This window comes from Nipponia nippon, unplaced genomic scaffold (assembly GCF_047370975.1).
Source record: "Nipponia nippon isolate SJK-2023a ecotype South Korea unplaced genomic scaffold, ASM4737097v1 scaffold_1, whole genome shotgun sequence".
NCBI lineage: Eukaryota > Metazoa > Chordata > Aves > Pelecaniformes > Threskiornithidae > Nipponia > Nipponia nippon.
In genome coordinates, this window is record NW_028262290.1 from 65195515 (window position 1) to 65219527 (window position 24013).

Sequence of the window (24013 nt, forward strand, 5' to 3'; positions counted from 1 at the left end):
GGGGGAAGTCTTGCAATATAACATCTTTTCCTTTTGTAATACCCTACCTAGATTTCTCACTGCCTTTTGTAGACACCATCAAGCTGGATTGATTTAAATCAAAATAATTTTAAATTAGTAAGTGTTGCTGATCTGCATCATTACCACCTTCATCGTCCTTCATTGAAGTGGTTTAATTGTGTTTTATTTTAATTTAATTTTATTTTATTTTATTTTTATTTTAATTGTGTTTCACACTTGTCTCTCTATATTCTTCAAGAAAGTGTAACTGTCAATGGTTAGTTACCATTAAAATGTTAGTTACCAGTATAGAGGGCCTTATCTGCCTAAAGATGGCCTTATTGAGACTAAATATAAGCTAAATTTATGCATATTTTACTGAAGCATTTATGTAGTACACAGTTTTATTTAGATTCATAATTTTTCATCTTTCATTTGTGTTAGAGAAATGTAATTGACTGATTTACCTAGTTCCTGCCCCCCCCCCCCCCCCCAATTTTGTCAGGGTCCTTTGAATGGAAAAGGAAAGTGTTTTAGTTACACAGAACACGAACACCTTATTAGTTAAACAGTTGCTTTACATGCACTCAATACTCACAATTAGTTGTTTTTTTTTTTTCTTCTCAGAATACATTTTGTGTTTGAAAACTCTGTTTGTCAAATGCCTGTGCTTGAATTCATTCTGCTGTTAGGTATACATGTACTCCCTTGTTACTTATTAAGTGCATCTTTGTTTTTCTTCTCTGATACTGAAAATACAAAGATGTGATCAGGGTACCAATCACTTGCTGCTGTGCTTCTTTCTGATTGATCTTTGGAACAGAGTGCTGAGTGAAGCTTAGCTTAGCTTGGCTTTGTTCGGGGTTTTGTAGAGGAATTAGAAACTTTTCTCTTTTTCCATGTTTGTTCTTCGTAAGTTGGCATTGCTATACCCAAACTACTAGACTTGACACTCGTGTGGTCAGTCTGTCTTCACGGAATGATGCTGATCATTGCTTAGAAAGCTTGTATCCCTCTCTGAAACAGAGGGAAATTTGCAGTAGGGGTATTTTCAATAGAGCAGTGACTGAATAGTGTGTCAGGTTCTCCCGTTGGCACACCAAGGAAGGGTTGGGGATACCCTACCACTGATTCTGTGGATGTATATTGGTAGCAAAACAGTAATCTTGGTATCTGTCGCACTTTATTATGGCGTCTGATGTGGTGGTCATAGACTTCTAAGGCTACTGTAATCATAAGTCATCCTTAGCTTTTCCCAGTTTTATTAAATCCTGCTTCCTTTATCTTCCGTGTCCTAGCATTCACATTGCCTTCCTCCTAGCTCTCACTCCGAGGATGCTACAGTCGTAACCCTTAAAATTCCCATTGCACTCCGCTCTACTTGCTAAACTGTCCTTCAGTCTGTTTTGTATCTCAATGTAGTCCTAAATGGAAACTCCTCTAGCACCTCTGGAAGGAAGGATATAGTGAGTGGGACATGTTGATAGTATAGGTGAGAGAGTTTCCCCACTTGAATATTGTTTTCACATATCAGTCTGAAAGACTGGTTGTACTGTGCCTTGTTCAGGGGATATTCGGGATGGACACAGTCCTTTTCCAAAAGGTTTTGTTATTAAATGTAGTAGTAGTATATAATATGAGGAGAACTGTGCATTTTTGTCCAAACTTTCGTGTACATTGTTTTAGCTGAATTGAGGAAAATACATCTGAATGATAATATACTGGTCTGGAGAATTAGTATATTATCTGGCATGGAAGAATTCAACCCAAATGCTGTAATTGAGGCAAAGTATGATCAGAAAAGGAGACTGGACTATAGAACATAATTAAAACTGTCAGACAGTATTGCTTCTAGCCCTGCCAGTGATGACATGCACGTTGTTTATAATTCATTAAAGCTTTAATTTCTGGATTTTGTTAACTGAGGCCTCTTCCATCCATACAGCAGTTGCCTTAGTTTGGTTTATTTTGCTCATTTTAAAATCTAATCTTTTAATAACTTTGTAAATCAAACTGTTAAATCTACTTTTAACTTCTGCTTTCTCTTAAAAAGGTCACATACTGGTGAAAAGCCATTTAAGTGCTCTCAGTGTGGAAGAGGTTTTGTGTCAGCTGGAGTTCTGAAAGCACATATTAGAACACACACTGGATTGAAAGCTTTTAAGTGTCTTGTATGCAACGGGGCCTTCACTACTGGTGGTAGCCTCAGGCGACATATGGGGATCCATAATGACCTTCGACCGTATATGTGTCCGTATTGTCAAAAAACATTCAAAACATCACTAAACTGTAAAAAACACATGAAGACTCATAGGTATGTTTACAATTTCTATATGAATCCCTCAGTGTATATCAGTAGCCCTTCCTTAAAGATACTTAGAAAGGCAGCTTTGCTCTATAGCAAATGCTAATAATTGAATAAGGATGTTTATTTATGGGTAGCAAACACTTAGGTAGCTCTGAAGGTATAGTAAATTATGGTGTATAATAAAAATTTGTTCACATAAATAGTTAGGATAACTGTCTAACTGAAGCCATAAAAAGACCTTCATACCTTTCTTTGCAGATATGAACTTGCACAGCAACTTCAGCAGCATCAGCAGTCTGCTTCAATAGATGATTCTACAGTAGATCAGCAGAGCATTCATGTTTCTACACAGATGCAAGTGGAGATTGAAAGTGATGAGCTACAGCAGTCAGAAGCTGTTGCAACAGATCAGCAGGCTATTTTAGAGTTAGACCAGCAGCCAGTAGTAGGCACAGAAGAAACAGCACTAGAACAACAATTGGCCGATCAACCTTTAGAGCAAGATGAGGGTGAGTATTTGAAATATGATAAGGTTTATAATGAGGTAAGTTTGCAAGTTCTCAAATAGCTTTTATTCACAAATTTCAATGATTTGGGTTTCAAGACAATGCAAGTAAGCAACTAGAAAAAGACATGGAATAAAAGTTAACTACTTAAAGTATATTGTACAATTTCTTTCCTTTGTTGGTGTTTAGGTTTACTGTTAAAAATATAAAAAGAATGATTAAGGTTTGCACCATTTAGTTGTATCAAACTAGACTACTAAACAAATATACAGAAAAATAATACTATGTGCACAAAACTATACCATATCACCTCTGTTATTAATAAAAAGCACTGCTACATAGTCTACTTAGGAAGTAATACCTGTGTTTTCAGGTGGGAGAATACAAAATATTGCATGTACTTACTCTATTAGTAATAATGGAACAAAGTATTTTGGTTTTGCTTATTTGCTCTTTTTCATGGTGTAATGAGTTAGCAAGTACTACAGAGGAACATAAAGCCTACAATAAGAAAAGATTTAAATACCTATTCAGCTAATAATTTTTTATTTATTTTGAATGCAGTAAAAATGCAGATGACTATAAAATATAGGTTTTTGGGAACAACTGAATTATCCAGTTAATTACATCTTCTTTTCTTGATATTTTTCCCTTTTCTTTTTTTCTTTTCTTTTTTCCTTTTTCCCTTTTTTCTTTTTTCTTTTCTTTTTTCCTTTTTTCTTTTCTTCTTTTTTTCTTTTTTTCTTTTTTTTCCTTTTTTTTTTTTTTTTCCTATTTTTTCCCCTCCTCTTCCTTTCCCCATTGCAGATAGATTTGTGACATCTCAGCATGCTTTGCAGGAGAACATCACTCAATTTGAACAGCAAGCTATAACACAGCAGCCATTTGATCAACAGGGCTTATCACAAGGTTAGTAATAAATAAAGGTTTTTTAAGTGATTTTTATAAATCTGGCTTTACAGCATAGCTATCATAAAGCATTTCAAAAGTAGGCATCCACAGTCAAAGTAGCTGCAATGCAGAGAACTTGCAAAAACTTTTTCTTAAATTACTGTTTTGAAACTATATTTGGTAGAATATTTTGAATACCTAAATATACTTAGATTTTGCTTTTATGAGCTTATGTTTAGTCATTACAGTATGGCGTTTATAGCCAGGCATTTCATATTCTTTCCTTGACTGTGTTTGAAGTTGCTGTGGCAGTAAGCAGTTTACACGACTTTCCTCCTAAATATACATGCTCATAACCTGAGATGATCAGAAACACTAAGATTTGACTGAGTAGCTGTTGGGATTCATTATGGAAAAAGACAGTGCAAAATATAATCATCTAAAAATCATACTTTCACCTAACCACAGCAGTTTCCTTTTCTATTTTATAAAGCTACATGATTAACAAATTAAGAGATTGTAAACATTTGGAAACTTTTTTTTTATTTTGTCTACAAAATACTGAGAAATATGTGTAAGGCTTATGTAGTCTGCAAAGAATGAAGAAATGACTGTGTTCCTTAGCTTTTCACTGCTGGATTTCTTGAGTTGTTGCTTGATATGAAGCTACTAGTTTTGTTTTGGGTTTGGAGGAGGGGGGCAGTGGCGGGGGGGGAAGTATGGTCAAGGGGGTTTCATTTGTTTTGGTTGGAAAGCATACCTCACTGACTGACCAGTTGATCTCTTCCTCCTTGTTTCTGACTCCAGCAAATAACTTCATATTTAAATAACTGGTAACCAGTAATTGGTATTCCATCTGCTTAAAGTTCTCTCTTCTTAATTTCATTCCCTGCTTAATTCTGTAGTGCCTTTTGTAAAAACATAATTGACTGTGCTAAGTTGCATGACACTGTGAAGAAATAGTATAATTTGTTGCCGATTTTAAATCTCTAGGTTGTGCTGCTTTGTATGTAACTGAGAAAAAATTTAAAGTCCGCCTTTATTAAACAAGACTGAACCAGGTCCTGTTAAAACCCTATGGATTATTTTTATTGGTTACCTTTTACAGTTTTCCAAATGAATGAAAAGAGACTACAGAAAAGAAGTCCAACCTTTCACTCTGTGTTGCTCTCAAGAGTGGTGGTGGTTTTTGTTTGGATCTTTATGGCTCCTTTGAATTTGAAAATCCAATACGTAAACCTTGTTTTGTTATTTTATTTAGACTTCAGTTTCTATGTATGTGTATCTTCTCCATTAAATAAATATTGCATACTGAGTGATTTCTTGGGGAGGGGGGAGACTCTTCTAGATCTCACAAAACAATTCTTTCATCATCAGAAATCTAGGCTGATCATCGGTACATTATAAAATTGGTACAGAGAATCAGAACATTTGTGGTGTGGGTTTTTTTAAGTCTCATTTGTATAAGATGTCTCCTATTCTACTTGGAATCTCATCCACAGATTCCCAACTCTTTGAAGTTTCCTTGAAGATCCTGGAGCCCTTCAAAATTTTTGAATTTCAGGTAGGTAAGCATTTGCGCGGATGCATGCGTTAAATTGGTCGACCCTCTCCCTATGTCTGCATCTGTGCTTCATGCTCCTAATTTCTTTTTCCTATCAGCTAGGCAGAACATTCAAGCTTAAAACACTGTCTTTTTTTATCCTTGATTTTTATAGGCTATGTTCTTGTTAAAATATTTTGGCTCAGTGTTTATTAATAAAAGAACATAGGAGTTTGAAAAAATCTTCAGTAGGTTTTTTGATTTTTTTTTTCCTTTTTTTTAAGAAAAAAAGGAAATCTTTGCATTTGAGACAGATGAGGCTGACCTCTAGGTCTGCACAGACCTGCCAGAACTTTGTTTATTTTTTCAGGTTTGTAATACTTTTATAGAATTTCTGGTTTGTTCAGATAGATTTTCTTCTTGATATGTTCAGACTTGTAGAGAAGGGTGCTTATGAGGGTGCTGCTGTATCATAATCTATTATTCATTTGAGTTACATTTGAAGACTGAGAAAAAGGACTTCAATATTCTTTGTAGTTTGCATGTTCGAATAGGCGTCTTCATTTTTGAAGACTTCTTAGTGAGGTCAGAACAGCCAAATGAATCTTTTATCAGAAAATGTCTTTGTGTTATTGAGTATCATCTGTCACCAAATGTGTTTTCATATAGGTTATGTCACCTTTTCTTCCTTTGAAGTCTCCCTGTAAGCATGGTTCAATGTTAATAATTCAATTAGTGGTGATAGGAGAGCGATCTTAAAAAAACTACAAGAAATCCAAATACTGTTATTCTGTAGCCCATACAAATATACCCTTGCCACCAGACTGCTGTTTTGCTTTCCGAAGAAGTTGATCTGCAATCTCAAGACTTGGAATTCCGATTCTTTCAGTAACTATTCACACATTGATTCCAGTCAATACTGTTCAGCTGGTTCCAAAAGTTGCCTAGGAAGCAAACCTGCAGAACATTGAATTGGTAGTCACTGACCCCCACAGAGATGCACATGTGCATGTAGATACGTTTGTAATGTTAGAATTCAAATGATCTGTCAGTAAAGACTGCCAAGTTTTGTCTAAAGTACTGTATTTGCTATGAACTATCATACTGTTGTTTTCTGATTCTCATGTGCAAGACATATCTTTCCACTAGTAAACTGATGTCCAGTGTATTCTGTTCTGTCAGTGTGTTTTGTTAATGTAGAAGAGAATAGGTTGGGTGATGTCCTAAAACCAAGAAAAAGTAAGCAATGCAAATGATTACTTCTGCTGAAATAACACAAAATCCAATTCCAAGTTTAGAGGACTTTGTAGTAAGAGACTCCCCTTATTATACAGAGCTTAAGATACGCTCTGTCCTTTGCAGATTAAGCAGAAGCTTCTGGGAAACAAGGTATAATGATGAAAACAAGAGCAGAAAATAAAGATTCTGAAATTTATTTCTGTCTGTCTCTCAGACTGAACGTCTGTCTTTTGGTGTTTGGTTTGGGGGGGGGGGCTTTATACTGTTCTGTAGAAATAGTATGGTGGTAGCAAATGCCATTAGCATGCTCAAAATTGTCAGATCTTTTTAAAATTTTGAGTGGACATTGACCTTCATAGTAGGTATTGAGCAAAATGGGGATGCATCGTGTATATTCTTGTTACAGCGCTGGTTTATATTTATTCCAGAACTACGTTCAGAAGTAGGATTTTTTTCTTCAGTTTTTCCCAAAATACCTCTAAATTCAGAAATTTTCTTTGTGAGCGTTTTGTTGCTGATCCTGGGAATTTTTTCAGGATGTCAGTAATTGCTTTTATTAGAACACTGTGAAGTGAAACAGGTCATGGTATAGTAACTTCCTTTTTCCTTCTTAGCTAGTAAAAATCACCGATTAAAAAAAAAGTTTCAGGGTTTTTTAGGTGGTTGTTTCTTTGTATGTTATGTCTGGGTTTTTTTTTTTTTATGTAGGGCATGGAAGTGGCATCGCTTTTGCTTCAGTTTCTTGAGGCTTGATTTTTTGTGTTCTCATCAAGTGTAGCGGGAATACCATTTTTCCATAAATGTGCTGTTAAAATGTATTTGAAAATAGAAATTAGCAGCCCTCTTATCACCATAAAGTTTTGCATCACTGTTCTTCAGGCAGCTTTTTTATTTTGCCATTTCACTAGGATTAATTGAGGTGCAAGGTTCAGCTTGTTGAATCTTTTTTCCTTGTAATCTTGGTAGTTCTAGGAGAGAAAATAATATGCAAGTTGCAGCATTAGGTTTGGTGATAAGTTACAGCCTGACTAATAATGCTTTCAAGATTTGTTTACATTTGTTAGTTTTCATTCGATGGTGTAAGCAATAGCATACAAGTAGGGTTTTTTCCTATATTGACAAGAGTATTCTTCTGCTGTGAAAAGTGTCTTTTGGGAAAATTTCTGCTTAAACTTAACGCATCCCAGTTTTTGATATACTGTTATTCAAAACATTCTTTTAAGTATTGCTTTTTGGCCTTTGATGCTGTGATCATCTGATGTGGGTTTGTTTCTACCCTGTTTTCATAATCTTCATCCTTTTTGTCCACTAAAGGCAAACTGCACAGAAATAGTAAAATTGCTACCCTTACCTTAATTACTGATACTTGTGGTTTCATTTTTTTCCACATAACGTAGATTTTTTTTTTGTTTTTAATATATTAGAAGTATTAGGGCTTAGAGGGGCTGATAAAAAGGCATCTCTAATAGCATTAAAAAACCCTGCAATCTGAGCTATACTTCCCTGGCTCTGAATCATTGACACTATCATTTCATTCATTCATTTAGAAAAGGACTTGATTAAGATCTGATATTTCAGAACAATAAAACCAAATAAAAATTTCAGGTCTTCATACTGGAAATGTGAATAAAAATATGTTTATTTTTTACTTTGCAGTTTGCCTTTGAGAGGCTCTACTTTACTATTATCTAAAGAGTGGGAATATGTGGAGGAGATCCAAAGTAGGAGAAAATGGGGTTACTTTATCAGAAACTGGAGTTCTCCTATTGGGTCATCTCCTCCACTCACCCGCCATCCTCCCCACTGAGCTTTGCATCCTTGTGATCGGCTTCCAGTGTAGTTAAGGGAGCGTGGTACCAACGTGGATAAAGGGAGATGGGTCAACCTGTTTGACACATGCATGCTTACATACAAGAAATTCAAAATTTCAATGGCTCTAAGGTAATTGTGGCACCCCGAAGAAACTTCAAACAGTGTTTTTCTGTGGAGGAGATTTTCCAATAGAATTCCAGCTAATGGTAAGTAACCCTATTATGCATATTATGTAGATGCCAGAAACGTTTGTCTATTTTGACACTCAACAGCGAAGAGTATAAAATGAGTGTTACTATATGGTAATATTACTTAATCTCTTTTGAAGGTAGTCTTCAAAAAAATGTGGCGTTATTCGAAGTCCGATTCAGTGTATTTTCCAGGTTTGTGACTGTTTAATTTTTGGCAGGTTTTACAGTGAATGACAGCTACAATCAACAGACTCAATTTCCAGCTGTACAGCAGCTGCAGGATTCAAGCACGCTTGAATCTCAGGCTCTTTCAACGAGTTACCATCCACCAGCCCTTCTTCCAGTTCCAAATACAGACACTATTAACGTAGTAAGTACTGCTAGAAGGCAGAATTCATTGTTCAGTGCTCAGTGATGAGTTTCTTTGAACTATTTCACTGGTGATTAGGTAAACTGAGAATTCAGAAAGATGTCATGATTTCTTTTCTAGATTGCTTATGTTTAACAACTAGAAAACAAAAAGGCAGGGGGAGGATAAGTGACCTGGCTACATCTTTCTGAAAAAAGTGTTGTACGTTTTGATGCTCTAGGCTTAAAAAAGAATATAATGCTATAAAGTTGGATTGTAAGTCTAAAACTAAGGAAAGGACCTAATGTTATAAAATAATTTTACATTATTGCACTATATTCTGTCCTAATTCTGTAATTTCTACAGATATAGATACGATCAAGCAATACAAATAACATTACAAATGTGTAGTGATCATTCATGGAGCTTGCATATTGCAGTGTATGATGTTCTTTCATGGTTCTCGTCTGGTTAAATTTGTAAAAGAGCTTAATTGCTAAAAATATGGTTTAAATATAACTTTTTATGATGGTAGCAGTACCTAGCATGAAGACCATCTGTAATAATGTGTTTACCATGATGACCTGCATGAATTATTGTCCCTTCGTGCTTGTTTGCAAAGGGCAAATGTCAGTCAGAGATCTGAGGTGGGTTTTAGGATCTGGAAGAGTTTGAGTAATTTCAGCCTACAGGCTTTGGAGTTTTCTTCTCTTCAAATCTTAAAACATGCTGTCGTTGTCAAGGATTATTCTGTGGTGGGTTTTGCTTAGAGAAAAAAACCTGTTCAAAAAGTAGTGAAGTCTGTCAGCACCACTGTGCATTTTGCTACTTAGTGTGGGGCTCATACTGTTTAAAATGGCTGCTTTAGTGTTAAATTTAACCCCTCAAACACCAGAAAATCTACAAGACTCATGACACGTTTTTGTCTAGATTCACGGGGAGGTCTAAGTTCACCGTGTTTTCTGTTTATTCCAATTCAGTAGGTGCATGTTTTGCTGCTTTCCTCCTCACTGTGAAAGAATGAGGTATCAAATTGCAGTCTTAATTTCTTGTCAAAATTTATTAAAGCATAAATTTGATTACTTGTGTTGACTATAAATACTGTAATTTTTTCTTGCCTATTAGAGTGACTTTATTTCAGTATTGTGTTACTGAAATTTACTTGAGGCTTTGATTTCTAGACTACTCGCTTGATACAAGATCAGCCATCACAAGAAGAACTTGAATTGCATACCCAACGGCCTCATTTTCTTGAGGATAATGAAGATCAAAGTAGGCGTTCGTATAGGTTGGTTATACTTTCAGGTTCTGTTACAGAATTTCCTGAATCTTTTATGGCTAGTAATTACATGCAACTAATGAAAACAATTTTCTTCTAATAGATGTGAATATTGCAACAAGGGTTTTAAGAAATCCAGCCATTTGAAACAACATGTACGATCACATACTGGTGAGAAACCTTATAAATGTCAACTCTGCGGCCGTGGCTTTGTTTCCTCAGGAGTTCTTAAGTCACATGAGAAGACTCATACAGGTAACAGAGTATACCAGCTCTATGTTAGCTTCACTCAGTTTGGGTTTTGTAAATGTCCTCTGTAAGTAAACTTAAACAAATGGCATGCTACTTATTTGTTTCTGTTACTTTAAGGAGTTAAAGCATTCAGCTGTAGCATTTGCAATACCTCCTTCACAACTAATGGCAGCCTTACCAGGCACATGGCAACTCACATGAGCATGAAGCCTTACAAGTGCCCATTCTGTGATGAAAGCTTTCGAACAACTGTTCACTGCAAAAAACATATGAAAAAACATCAGGCAGTCTCCTCAGCTGTAGCAGCAGCTACAGAAACAGGAGGGGGAGGTAAATTATTTCATTTTTACTCTTACAGTCCTTACTACATAACAGATGTTTCAGTGGATTACATGAATGCTGTAACAGTAATGTTATAAGTTAGCCTTCCAGCATGAATAGTGTCTAATGTCCAGAGCCACTGAAATTGCTCTCTTATCTAAATTGTTTAAAGAAATCGGTTTTCCAGGAGTCTGTCCAGTGTATTCAAGGTATAGTATGTTATGTAGTTATTTTAGTGTGCCACTAAAGTAGAACATTTTTTGTCCTAAATCACTTATACCTGTATTTAATCATTGTAAAAATAAGAATTACATATCCAGCTTTATTTAAAAGAAGTACAGACATGAGTAGTTAGACCTCTGAAAGAGATTTAAGTCCAAGCACATAATGTAGTGGCCATGTGTTTAATAATAAACCCTTCTATTTTTGTAATTTCAGCTGACAGATTAAACTAAACAGATGTGTGTATTTTTATTTTTTTTTAAATAGTTGCATGTGTTGAAGATGATGATGAAAACTCTGAAAGAACTTCCAGAAAATCTCGTCCTGGTGTCATAACTTTTACAGAAGAAGAAACAGCAGAACTGGCAAAGATTAGGCCCCGAGAAAGTGCCACAGTCTCAGAAAAAGTTCTCGTCCAGTCTGCCGCAGAGAAAGACAGAATTAGCGAGATCAAAGATAAGCAAGCAGAACTGGAAGCAGAGCCCAAATATGCCAACTGTTGTAGTTATTGCCCCAAAAGCTTTAAAAAACCCAGTGATTTAGTCAGGTAAGGAATGGAAAAGTTTTTTGCATATTTTCAATTTTCTAAATTGTTCACCAGAAACTTAGCAGTAACAGCTTCATATAACTTTTTTATGCCTAAGCTGAAGTTTGACTCATATTTACATATACTTTTCTTTTTAAGAACGGTTTGAAAACGTGTCAAAATGTTATATATTCTGAATATGACTAAACCAGCCTTTTCATATTTCTTTTCCTGCAGTATTAAAATGATTATTATGAAGTTTTAGAATGAATTCTTTCTTGCTTGCTATAGGACTTGCATATAAAAACATGTAAAAATCAGTTTGAAAAAAGGCAAATGCTTGAATCGTCTTCTTTACTAGTTCTGCTTAAAGTAATGTTAATATAAGTATTCAATTAATTCTAAAATTAGTAAGATACAAAATAAATATTTCTGCAAACTGACATCAAAGTAGAAATTCACATACACATGTCTTCTGGCATTATTAGACATGTTCGTATCCATACTGGAGAGAAGCCGTATAAGTGTGAAGAATGTGGAAAGAGTTTCACTGTAAAATCCACTCTGGATTGTCATGTTAAAACGCACACAGGTCAGTAAGATTTTAAATGTCTTTGTTTAGAAACCGGTTACTTTCTTGACCGGCTGTTTTAACTAAAGATTTTGCAAGGAATGGTATGTTTCACTATGATCTGGGGAATGGCAGCGCTACGTGAAATTTGGTACTTTTGGCATCATCAAATGAATCATATTATGATTTTTTGACTAAACCATATTATTACAGGCTTCTGTATTAGTAGGCTTATAAAGCAGTCATAGTCTTAGCTTATGGAAAAACTGTGTACGTATCTATAATATTTTAATTCCAAATCTGCTGTAGCATTTCAATGCTAAATGATTTTCCTGAGCAAGAGGGTGGAGTTGGAGGATTTTATAAAATTAAGTTAAAGAAGAAAAATTATAAACGTTAGTGTTTGTGCTCCTAAGTAGATTGAAAAATAAGAGTACAAAAAACTTGAGCGTTCAGCTATTTGAATCATGCAAGTTGAATATAAACCTAATTTCTGCAATATTTAGGTTTTTACAGTAGTTTCTTTGTATTCCTGAGAGAGGTCTGATTTTAAGAGCAGTGTTTTTCTACACCGATTTTTGTGTAAATTTAAAACAAAACAAAACAAACTCTTTAAATTTTTCATGCTTGTTTTCTTCTTACCATTGAACTTCTATAATAAACCCAATCCTCAAGTAATTAATTTCTAAAACTGGTTACAGTTTTGCTAAGGTGCATTATAAGCTTTTTTCAAAAATGAAAAAAAAAAAAAGATAGAAAGCTTTTAATGCTGTAATATATAAATATTTTGCTCATGGAAGCTCCCTTTCCAATTCAGTGTGTTTGTACCTTCTACTGTTGCTTAGTAAGAAATACTACCCTTGCATGTTACGCGAGATCTCTGTGTAGATTAGTATCTTGTCTCAGATAGTAGCAGATGCTAAGGATAATGAAAAGAACAAAGCAGGGATTTGGTCATGTTGCTTTAGGTTCAAGCAGTTGGAAGTTGTGGGACTCTGAACTAGAGATTGTATCTTTTTGTTCACTGCCTTTAATGGAATATTTTACATTAGTTTTATCCAATTGTTTTCTGAACCCAGAAAACCTGGGTGAAAATGAATGGCCTCTAGTACATCCAGTAGTAATAAGTTCCTTGATTCAAATTTCGTTTTCAGTGTGCCATCTGGTGATCTTGTTCCTAATCTCACTAGTTGTTTTGTTTGAGAAATAATGAGAAGTTGCTCCCTGGTTTTCTTTTTTCAAGCTTTTTATGATTTTACAGACTTCGTAATAATATAAAACAGAGCTTTGTAAATAAGTATTTTAATATCCTTAACAGATTTTTCCAACCTGTTGTCCACCCTCTCTTCCACACTGTGTATATTACAGTTTTGACTAGCTTAGGTCCTCACTCAGGTGCTTAAAGAACTCCCTTGCTGACTTCCAGCCATGTGAAAATTGTCCATATAATCCTACCTTTTGTTTTCAGTCTTATAACTATTTATCTTTAATTCAGGAAAAGATTCTGTCCTTTTGTCCCATGACAGCAGTTATTATTTTTGGTATAGTGCTATTGACTTTTAGAGGTTTTATCACTTATCTTTCTGTTTTTGAAACTTTTCCAGGCCAGAAGCTCTTCAGTTGTCACGTATGCAGTAATTCTTTTTCTACAAAAGGGAGTCTAAAAGTCCACATGCGTCTGCATACAGGAGCAAAACCCTTTAAATGTCCACACTGTGATTTACGGTTTCGTACTTCAGGGCGCAGAAAAACCCACATACAGTGTCATTATAAACCAGAGGCAAAGAAAGTTAGGAAGCCTGTCACCCGTACTTCAGCTGAGGGACTGCAACCAGTCAGTCTTCTTAATTCATCCTCAACAGACCCTAATGTTTTCATCATGAATAACTCGGTTTTGACGAGTCAGTTTGATCAAAACTTACTTCAGCAAGGACTTGTGGGCCAGGCTATCCTGCCTGCTTCAGTGTCAGGTAAAAATGGATTACTTTTTGGTGGTGGTGTTGTTCAAGTACTGAACTTTGCTTTCTATTAGAGTTCAGAAAATTATGCCAAGCAGTACTTCCAAAGAGGTAAGAGTTGTACCGAGTTCATGATTCAGTGCACGGTGGTGACATAAATAGAAATGTATTTATTTAAGAATGAAGGGGAAAATGTATGCAGTTCACCTAAAAAGATCTCTTCAGTTCTGCTGTGGTGTTACACTGCAGAAAGGAAGAAAATACAGATAACAAGTAGCTGGACTAGTACTCTTTTTTGTATTACTCTGTTGCCTTTCCTTAAAAAGGAGAGAAGCAAAACAGTTATTCTGTAAGCTTTCCATTCTGTAAGATTTATTTTGTATTCATGCATTAGATCATAGAGCAAAGAAAAGTTTGTCTACGCTAGTTATTTACATAAATAATGAAGAGTGTGTTTTAAGTGCACATGCTCTGCAGTACGTGTGTAGTTAATGGTCCAAAACAAAAAGAAGAAAAGCACACACCCCAAAAAAACCCAACCAAAAAAACAAAACAAGAAAACACTTTAGCAATACAAAAAACTACTAGTGTAGGCATATATGCTAAATAATTAAATGCCTAGGATACAAAATCTTACCCACTGATAGTGACAACTGCATGAGTACATTAAATGTGCCACAGACCATTCTTTGATTCTGAGGCCAGCTGGCACAACGTGCCAACAACATGACCCAACATGCTTCATGTTGCAAGTAAATGACCTTTTGAGAATGATCCTTGCTAACTTTGCGTTCAGGAATTGTTCATGTAAGTGCTAGCTGGCCTCAGGCAAAGTTGGGACAGGGACGATTTTAAGAGCAGAATAGCGTTCAGGTGTCTGGAAATGTTCCCTGGTACTGTTAAATTTACTACTTAAATTGTGGGTCTTGGACTGTCTGTCTGTCACTTCTGAAAGTGAGACTTGGATTTTCGGTACTTCTTTAGCACTTTTTTCAGTACATATCTATGATTTTGCAGGTATGCCCACAAATTCACAGTAATGTATCAGTCTTACATTTAACTGTAGTCATTACAGCTTATCTGGTTTGACTTAAATTGTTGTCCACAACCAACAAAGTGTTGGTTGTTCAGAAGATACTGGTAAATGTTATCTGACAGGCACCGTTTGTGATAAATTTGTGATTAAAAACTGCCTGATGTTTGCTTGGATTTTTGAGTGAACACAATAAGGAGGAGTCTGTAGCATGTTAAGATGTCCTAGAAAGAGGCAGGAACCTTCTTAAATCAAGATCAGTGATTTGCGTTTTGCCCAGAGCGCATATTTCTTGGGTGTGTTGTAAAGCAGATTTATTATACAAAAGGATTTTGGAGAGGGAAAGATAGATATTTTTGAAGCATCAACCAAAGGAGACTGGTTGATCGTGTTGAAGGTGTTTGGAGAAGAAGGTATGTCAAAGAGAAAGTGACTTTTTCCTTATATTCTCTCAAGACCTTTTGTAGAGACAGTCTATTCAACTTCTGAAATTAGGAGCTTCCTAAGTTCTAAAGATCTCATATTTCAAATGCTAATTTACCTTTATTTCCGTCCACGTGAGTACATAGGATGAACTTTGATACCTTCTTGAACAATGGTGCAAAAATGTGGAAGTAGCTTTCATGTATATGTTCAGAGTCACAGTGTACGTATCATGTGTGAGTGCTACTTTTATTTAGGTGTGGCACACGCTCCAAGGAAACTTATACCAAATTTCTCCAGGTTTCCAAAGCTACTGTGGAGTGGTTCTTGTTTTGTAAGATGCTAGCTAGTGCTTAAATAATAACAATCCTTAAATTGCATAGAATTTATGAAGCTTTGAAACAGGCAATCATCTGCTTCAGAGTATTTTTCTTGGCATAAATAAATGTGTGTGTATAGCTTTTGTATTGATTTAATTTATAAAAATAAACAAGCTAAAAGAGGCAGTCGGTAATGATAAAGAAAAACATTATAATATGACTGTTTTCTTTGGTAGCTGGAGGTGACTTAACTGTGTCCTTGACAGATGGTAGCTTGGCCACTCTTGAAGGAATTCAGTTACAACTTGCTGCTAATCTGGTTGGACAAAATGTTCAAATTTCTGGAATAGATGCCACCAGTATTAACAACATAACATTACAGGTAGGTTGCTTACCGTTTCTTGCTTTTAATTTTATAAAGTCACTTTGAGGGCTAAAGGAGGTTTAATGAGCATACGTACTTGTGGAAGAGTTCCCTTGAGTTGAGTGAAGCATGTGGCAATACCATGCTGTATCAGCTGTACCATGTTAGAAGACTTAGACAATAGCTACACAGTGGTGGGTTTTTTCTAGTTTCTTTCAGTTTTTCAGGGTTTTTTTACACGTCTGGGATTTTGGCAGATTGCTTTAAAATCTGTATTTTCTTTTTTAATTGCATTTTGTCTTTTCACTTTAAAAGCATTTTAGGCTAAAGGTCCCCGCCCCTTCCTGCAAAAGAAATCCCTCACAAAAACAAACCAACCCAAATTACTCCACAGAATGTTTTTTTCCTTAACATAAGACACTGGTGTTATTTGGCAAGTTTTTAATATTTGGATTCACAATTTAAATTCCCATTGAGCTTGTAAAATGAACAACAGAAAAAGGTGAGATGGTTAGATTTAAAAATCTATGTTTAAAATTATGCGAAAAAATGGTTTTGATGAACTTGGTTGTGTTTGATCAGTTTCACAGAATCACTGAGGTTGGAGGAGACCTCTGGAGGTCACCAGATCCAACCCCAAGGTCAGGGAAGGGTCCTCTTCAGAGTTGCATTGGGTTGCTCAGAGTCTGTCTACTAAAGAAGTTTCTAGCATAAAATGAAGAAAACTGTATTTTAGTTTTGTTTCCCACAGTCCCCAAACACTCATCCCTAAAGAGTAAAATGTGTATTTTTAACTATCGAGAACTGATGTTTCACTGTGAACTGAGACCTTAATGAGCCTTAGGAGCTGAAAAAATAGATAACTTCTGATATCAGTCTTCTGTCTGCTCCATGCCTTTTCACTTTCAAAGACCTGAAGACAGTCATAAGTGTTAGATGCAACAGTAAGACAGTACAGAATGCCAGCATTGTGGGCACCTGGTGCCCAGCATGCGCGTATGTGACTGTGATCTTGGTTTCGCAAACGTTTTGCTCAGGGAAGGAAGGGAAGAATCTACAGCTGAAGACTGTTTACATAGTGACTTTGGAGACTGGCTATATACAGACACTTAACAAATAAATTTGAGTTTAAACTGTTTAATTATGAAGTTTTAATTTTATATATACTCTATATGCAACCCTTTGAATTCTGGATTTATGTTAAGACTATTCACTTAAGCCGTATTTGTTAACTTCAGATTGATCAGATTGAAAACTTGCTTTTCAGATTGATCCAAGTATTCTACAGCAGACATTACAGCAGAGTAATTTACTTGCTCAGCAGCTAACTGGAGATCCTAGTATGGCTCCACAGAATCCTTCCCTCCAGGCAGCAGAAAATGCAGTGCCAGCTAATGTGGTTATTCAGCCTATATCAGGCCTGTCTTTGCAGCCCACAGTAACATCTTCCACTAACATGACAATAGGATCCCTATCGGAGCAAGAGTCTGTGCTGACAACCAATACTAGTGGTAAGCAGTGTCAATAGTTTTATTGTGCTTTGAATGTGTTAGTTTTAATTATGGTATTACCCACAGTGAGAAAATCTGCCCCTCGCCCCCAAATAAGCATGCAGTTCTTGTATCAGCATCTTCAGTAAAATTTACAACTTTGTTTTACCGTTTTTGAATGATTTTTTCAGAAAGTGGACTATATGATGAAAATAGTGAAGAACATTTATAGTCTTCAGAAACATAGAAGATCTTTATTCTGAAGATCTTAACCTGCAGAGGAATAAATTGGATATGAAAACAATTTCTTCTTTAGAGTACAAGCTGTAACATCTTACCTTGGCTACATCTTTAATAGTAGTTTACAAAATAATGTATTAATTGCTTTAAAAATTTTATCTCTTATAAAGAAAGGATCTTCATGGATTTTTTTTTTTTTTTGTTCAACCCACTTATATTTAGGTGCACAGGACATCTCTCAAGTCATGACTTCACAGGGTATGGTATCATCTTCAAATGGACAACATGAGATAACATTGACCATAAATAATTCCAGTTTGAGTCAAGTTTTAGCTCATGCTTCGGGTTCTACTACTACAAGCTCATCAGGAAGTCCTCAAGAAATCACTCTTACAATATCTGGTTGGTATTTTTAATGATCTTTAATGGTACCAGATCTCCATTTTATAAGGTAGCTATACAGTAGTGTTTGAGGATATTTTCACTGTCCGCAGCTTTCCCATGGTGTATTTTTTTATATTCGTTAGCTTTAAAAGATATTCCACAAATCTGCTTTTGAAAACCAATACATTTGCTTTGAGGATGCGTGTTAGGTTGGTTCCTATTTTATTCACAACATTGGTTCAACAGATGTTTTTCTCGGTGGCAAAGCCCATATAACCAGTTCTTATTTCCTCGCAGTGCCTCACTTGAGTGAGATAGTGTGACTCCTGGGTAGTACTGGGATAGGAACAAATACGGCAGGCATCGGGGAGGGGTTTATTTAATGTAGTTTTGTTCAAATGCCTGTAGAACCATGTTCTAATAGGTGTTCTGACCATTTTTTGAGGTACGCTGTTCAGTCTTTGTATTATATAGTCAATACTTCAGGTTTCTTTTGGAAACATTCAGGCCAGTTTTCTTACTGCCTCTGAGAGGCTGATCCTTTATACATTATAAATAGCTTCTCACTTCTGTCAAAGACAATTTTTATTTTGTATCATTACATTTCTTTTATAAATCCAATATAATATTCAGTGCTTTTCTCGTTCTTTTCCTTTCTTTTTATTCTTTATTTCTTTTTTCTGTCTATCTTTTTGTTTTTTCCATTTTCTGTAACGTTTTTAGTTTTTTTAAGTGTCATGACAATAACGTCCGTGTTAAGATGTCACATTCCCCCACCTATGTTTTTCCTGCTTGTTAATGGACGTTCGTTCATTAAAGAAAACTAGAGTATAGCTGTCCAACAACTGATAGAATCTGCTTTCAGTTTCTGTACGTTCTATGTTTGTTGACCATTCCACAAAAGTAATACCATGTGAAAGTGATGTTTCTTCCAAAAGAGGGCACGTTCAATGCAATTCATTATCCATATAGTAGATCTACAAAAAAATAAAAATCACATTTTAACCATCACCCTTTAGTTTGCTAGGTTTTATGGTTTCATGGAGTTGGTGCCTTGAATCTAACTAAGCAAGATCAGTATTTGTCTAATTATTAATAAGCACAGGCATTTCTCTACATGATATTATCTAGATATGCATAATCACATCTGTATTAAAAACTTGTTGACCCTCTGCATAAAAATCGGCATGTGTAGAAATGAATTTTTTATTTTGGTTGTATTTTCGACTTTTATTATTTTATGATTACTTGTTTATAGTTCTAAGTACAGTAGCAGAATAATGTTGAGATGTTTCCAGTTATAATAGGACTGATTTCTATTCAGGCCAAGATCTTATTCAGCATAATTCTGGAAGCAGTGATCTGAATAGTGGCTTAAGGCTGACAGCGCCAACCATCAACAGTCAGACTACAGGTGCTACATTAACTATAAGCAACGACCAGCTTCTTTCTCAGGGCACTTCACTAAATGCTCCAGGTATGCATACAGTGATTTTTCTAGTTAACAATAATAACATTTTGTTACAAAATAGATGTTAGACCAGGTAACTAAATCTGAAATGGTATAATCTTGCGCATTGCAACTCAGGAGCTACGTGGCTTTGTGTGTTTTCTCACTAGCCTTAAATTGTTATGCCAATTTAAATGAGCTTTACTCCACAGAGTAAGAAGAAAATGAAATCAAGAAGACATATGTAAAACTAGTACTTTTAGACAGTAACAGGAATATTGAAGGACTATTTCTGTAAATTGGAGGATGAAGAAATCTGATACATTTGCTGCAGACAGATGATAAAATATCCTTTGTATCAAATTTGCTCTAGTATTCAAATTTTGATATTTTAAATATGCATATGAATTTCTGTTTATATATACACACAAACTTGGGTGTCTGTGCATAGTTGTTCATAGTTCCAACCAGTGCAGCAGGTTACAGGTTCCAACCAGTGCAGCAGGTTGCATTGCTTGCACTGATTGGTTGTAGCAGTTTTCACCAATACAGACTTATTATTGATATGTAAATAATTTTCTTCACCCTTATGCATACTTAAATTTTCTCTGTCTTCCGTTTCCTTTAATCTGTCTCATTTCATAGCTTCCTTTAGTGCTCGTATACATCTATAAAGCAAATCTGCTTTAATACTGGGGGAGGCCTACCCCAGAGTATCCTGTAAGATTTGAATGTTAAGGCATGCTCTTGTGTAGTGAATTTGTAAATGAAATAGTAAACCTAGACAGTTTTGTTGTAACTTCTGTCTCATCTTCTCAGGTTTTTGAGGCTTACCGTAAACTGAGAGCCGCGAGGCCTCTAGTCACATTTCGGAGAATTTGTAATAAACTGTTACATAGCTATTATGTAATCTGTGTCATCTATATAATCTATAAGCTGTTATGAAATACCTATTTAATAATACACTGGCCTTTTTTGCTATTATGGATTATCAACCATGTTGCAAGGATAGGATGGGAGTGTTGGGTTACAAAGTTTTCAAATTTTGGCTTTACTGCCATGAGTCAGTGTATTTCGTTGAGAATTTTGAAAAGTGTTCAGGCTACAGAAATGTGTAACCTGAAACTTCTTTAGGTGTCTTTTCAGCAATGAGTCGTCTCCCACGTGCCATGTTATGAAGTTACTGCTTTGCAGTATAATGTCCATCAAGCTACATTTAGATGTAATTTTTCTGATTTTATCATCTGTCTGTCTGACACGTTTTGACACACGATTAGCTGTTTAACCGGTTTATTTGCTTCCAAAATAGAAAGGCCTAGCAAAAGAGAAATAAAAATTAAGTTCAATTAAAATAAGTTTGCAGCTAAGAGTTTATGTAAAGTAACAGATTATTTTTTTCACCATTTTGCATATATTCCAGAACTTAGTACACCAGGTGGAACGAACCTGCCTTCAACAACACCCATATCTCAGCCTACAGTTTCTGCCCAGAATTTGGTAATGTCTTCATCAGGAGTTGGAGGAGATGGTAGTGTCACCTTGACTCTTGCTGACACTCAGGGAATGTTGTCAGGTGGTCTTGATGCAGTTACACTTAATATCACTTCACAGGTAAGAAATGCTTTTCTGAACTGACAGATAAACTGTTACTGTCTTACAGGGCAGGAATTGGAGATTTTGCTTAGAAAATAATTTGTCCTGTAAATATGTTGTATTTGAAAGTTCAGTTAACTTTCCTTCTTTTTGCCAACAATGTGTGCACACTGACATCTAGAAGCACAAAATATTTCAACAGAAATGTAGATAAATTTTGCAGAGATTTTTTGTTTGTTTCTTTGTTTTGCAATGAACAGGTAAGTTCTACTGTTTCAAACATTGTTTGAGATCAGTTTTTAGTGATAAACTGAACTGTGTGCTTCATCATCACTATTCAGTAATATATCTTAGTATTCCTAAACTTCTTATCGTTTAATCTGGTAAATTTTATTTCTTGTGAACATGAGAGTTGAAGAGCAGCTGTTGACAGTTCCTTTCACAGCACATAACAGGACAGAATCTCAATTAAATTGACTGTCTTTAATAACAGGTAGCATTATAAGAAATTTTATAAGAATAGTGCTGTATGGATTATCATCTCTTCAGTAGCTTTAGCATTAATTTCATTTTTATCATAATTTAAGATTTTTGTGGTGTCATCAAGAGCCAAAGATGTGTTGACAAATAGAACGCATAGAGTGCAGAGGGAAAAAAAAAAATCAATAAATAATATTAAAAGACTAGAAAGTGAAAAACTGGGGTCATTGTGTGGTTGGCATTTCAGTGTAGATTTGACATCTGAAAACTCAGGCTGTTTCTTCTACTTTCTTGGCTGAACTAAGTTTTTTACTTACTCTTTGACCTGAATTAAAATGTGTAAATGTATATAAATGAAAGACTATTTGCCTAGCATATGGTGCGATTAAACCCAGTGAAGCAAAGTCTGCGAGGATGATTATATGCTCCCCTCTCTGCAGTTTTGCTCTGGGGAGGGAAAGAAAAGACTTCTTAAATAGTTACTGTGACACATTTGTGATTTCTGACATCACAGAGTAACAAAGCAACATGCAGTTTCGTTTCGACTTTGTAATAATTTAAGCAATTACATTTGGCAGTGTTGATGTTTATTAGTAAGATACTGCCTGATGTTAAGGCAGGCATAAATAAAAATGAAACATTGTTTTGAATACTATGCAAACACAGTCCGTGTTACAGGAATCTTGATAAATAGACAGGTAGTACATAAAGGTACCGTGTTTCCTGTGGAAATTGAAAAGTCTTTAACAGTAATGTAGAAGTAGTAGTGTAATATTAGTAATTGTGTATCTTAATTAGTAATTTTATACCTTGATTTCATGTATTTTGGAAGTAGGTTTAATTAAGAGATTTAAAAAATGGAAAATATTGTGGGAAGACCACGCAGGAAAGCAGAATGGAGGGATTAAAGAAACTGTCAGCTAAAGAGACAAAGACAGGGAAAAGCTGAGACATTCAGCAATTGATGCAAGGCTGGGAAAAATTAATCAGAACTGAATCTCTGCTCTTACAGACTTCCAGCTGTTGTTACCCTTAAATTGGTAGACTTAAAATGGAAGGAGAAAAGGAGAGAAAACAGTAGTATTTGATCAGATAGGATTCTGGAACGGACGTTTTCAAGGGGGGAAAAAGTAGTTCTGAGGTATAAAAATAATTTACATGACTACAGTTAGCTGTTTAAATATAGTTATTGTACCTTCTTTTTCTTTTCTCTGCTCTTTGACAGGGTCAGCAGTTCCCTGCTATACTCACAGACTCCAGTCTTGCTAGCCAAAGCGGGTCAGGCTCGCAGCAAGTCATACTGGTGAGCCATACACCCCATTCAGCATCTGCAAACTCTGATGAAATAACGTATCAGGTAGGTACAATACATTTCTGTATCTTTTGTGGGTAAAGGACATTATTTAATCAAAATACTGGAATGATTCCTCTATAGCCTGAAGCAGGAAGGCTGATGTCATTCCCAAATAAGAGTATTGGGAAGAGGTTCACTGTGACTTCCTAGTCACCCAGATTCTGTTTTAAGTTTTGAGTTAAAAGCACTTTTTCATATACAAAAAAGAAATGCAATTAATAATGTGTTTCTTTCTACAAATTACGTAACCATGCTCTCAACACAGACTGCTGCAAAAATTTCCAAATAAGTTTGTAGCGGCCAACAGCATCCTGGGATGCATTAAGAAGAGTGTTGCCAGCTGGTCAAGAGGATTGATCCTCCCCTCTTCTCAGTACCAGTGAGAAGACATCATGTAGAGTGCTGTGTCCAGTCCTGGGACCCCCAATACAAAAGGGACATGGATATACAGGATTGAGTGCAGTGGAGAGCTACAAAGATGATTAAGGGATTGGAACATGTGACATAGAAGGAGAGACTGAGAGCTGGGACTGTTCAGCTTAAAAGAGAGCAGGCTCTAGGTCAGGGGGTTCTTATCCATGTCCATAAATACCTGATGGGATGGAGTAAAGCAGACAGAGCCAAGCTTTTCTCAGTGAAAGGACAAGAGGCAATGGGCACAAACGAAAATAATTCCATCTGAGCACAAAGAAACCCTGTTTCACTGTGAGGGTGGCTGAACCCTGGAAGGGGTTGTCCCAGAGAGGTTGTAGAGTCTCCATCCTTGGTGATATTCAAAACATGTCCAGGCATGGCCCTGAGTGTGCTCTAGGGACGCTGGACTAGACGATCTCAAGCCATCCCTTCCAACTTGAACTATTCTATATTTCTAATAACATCTTGTGCATGTGATTTTTACATTTGCATATGCTTAT

General features: G+C 35.7%; 1 protein-coding gene across 16 annotated transcripts in view; it reads left to right on the top strand.

The window, feature by feature from the left end:
- The window catches only part of ZNF236 (zinc finger protein 236), an 84184-nt gene that overhangs the window by 46210 nt on the left and 13961 nt on the right, over positions 1-24013 (top strand). For 9 of the 16 annotated variants that reach the window (XM_087757927.1, XM_087757967.1, XM_087757919.1 and 6 more), the window contains 17 exons: positions 2054-2314; positions 2567-2817; positions 3622-3723; positions 5208-5273; positions 8709-8860; positions 10021-10127; positions 10222-10373; positions 10488-10700; positions 11181-11460; positions 11928-12031; positions 13615-13980; positions 15981-16126; positions 17376-17619; positions 18061-18240; positions 19547-19699; positions 21093-21283; positions 22971-23102. In XM_087757927.1, the coding sequence (XP_087614053.1) occupies positions 2054-2314; positions 2567-2817; positions 3622-3723; positions 5208-5273; positions 8709-8860; positions 10021-10127; positions 10222-10373; positions 10488-10700; positions 11181-11460; positions 11928-12031; positions 13615-13980; positions 15981-16126; positions 17376-17619; positions 18061-18240; positions 19547-19699; positions 21093-21283; positions 22971-23102 (3100 nt within the window). The remainder of the gene's footprint in view (positions 1-2053; positions 2315-2566; positions 2818-3621; positions 3724-5207; positions 5274-8708; positions 8861-10020; positions 10128-10221; positions 10374-10487; positions 10701-11180; positions 11461-11927; positions 12032-13614; positions 13981-15980; positions 16127-17375; positions 17620-18060; positions 18241-19546; positions 19700-21092; positions 21284-22970; positions 23103-24013) is intronic. The other 7 variants (XM_087758000.1, XM_087757914.1, XM_087757909.1 and 4 more) reach the window with 6 other exon arrangements.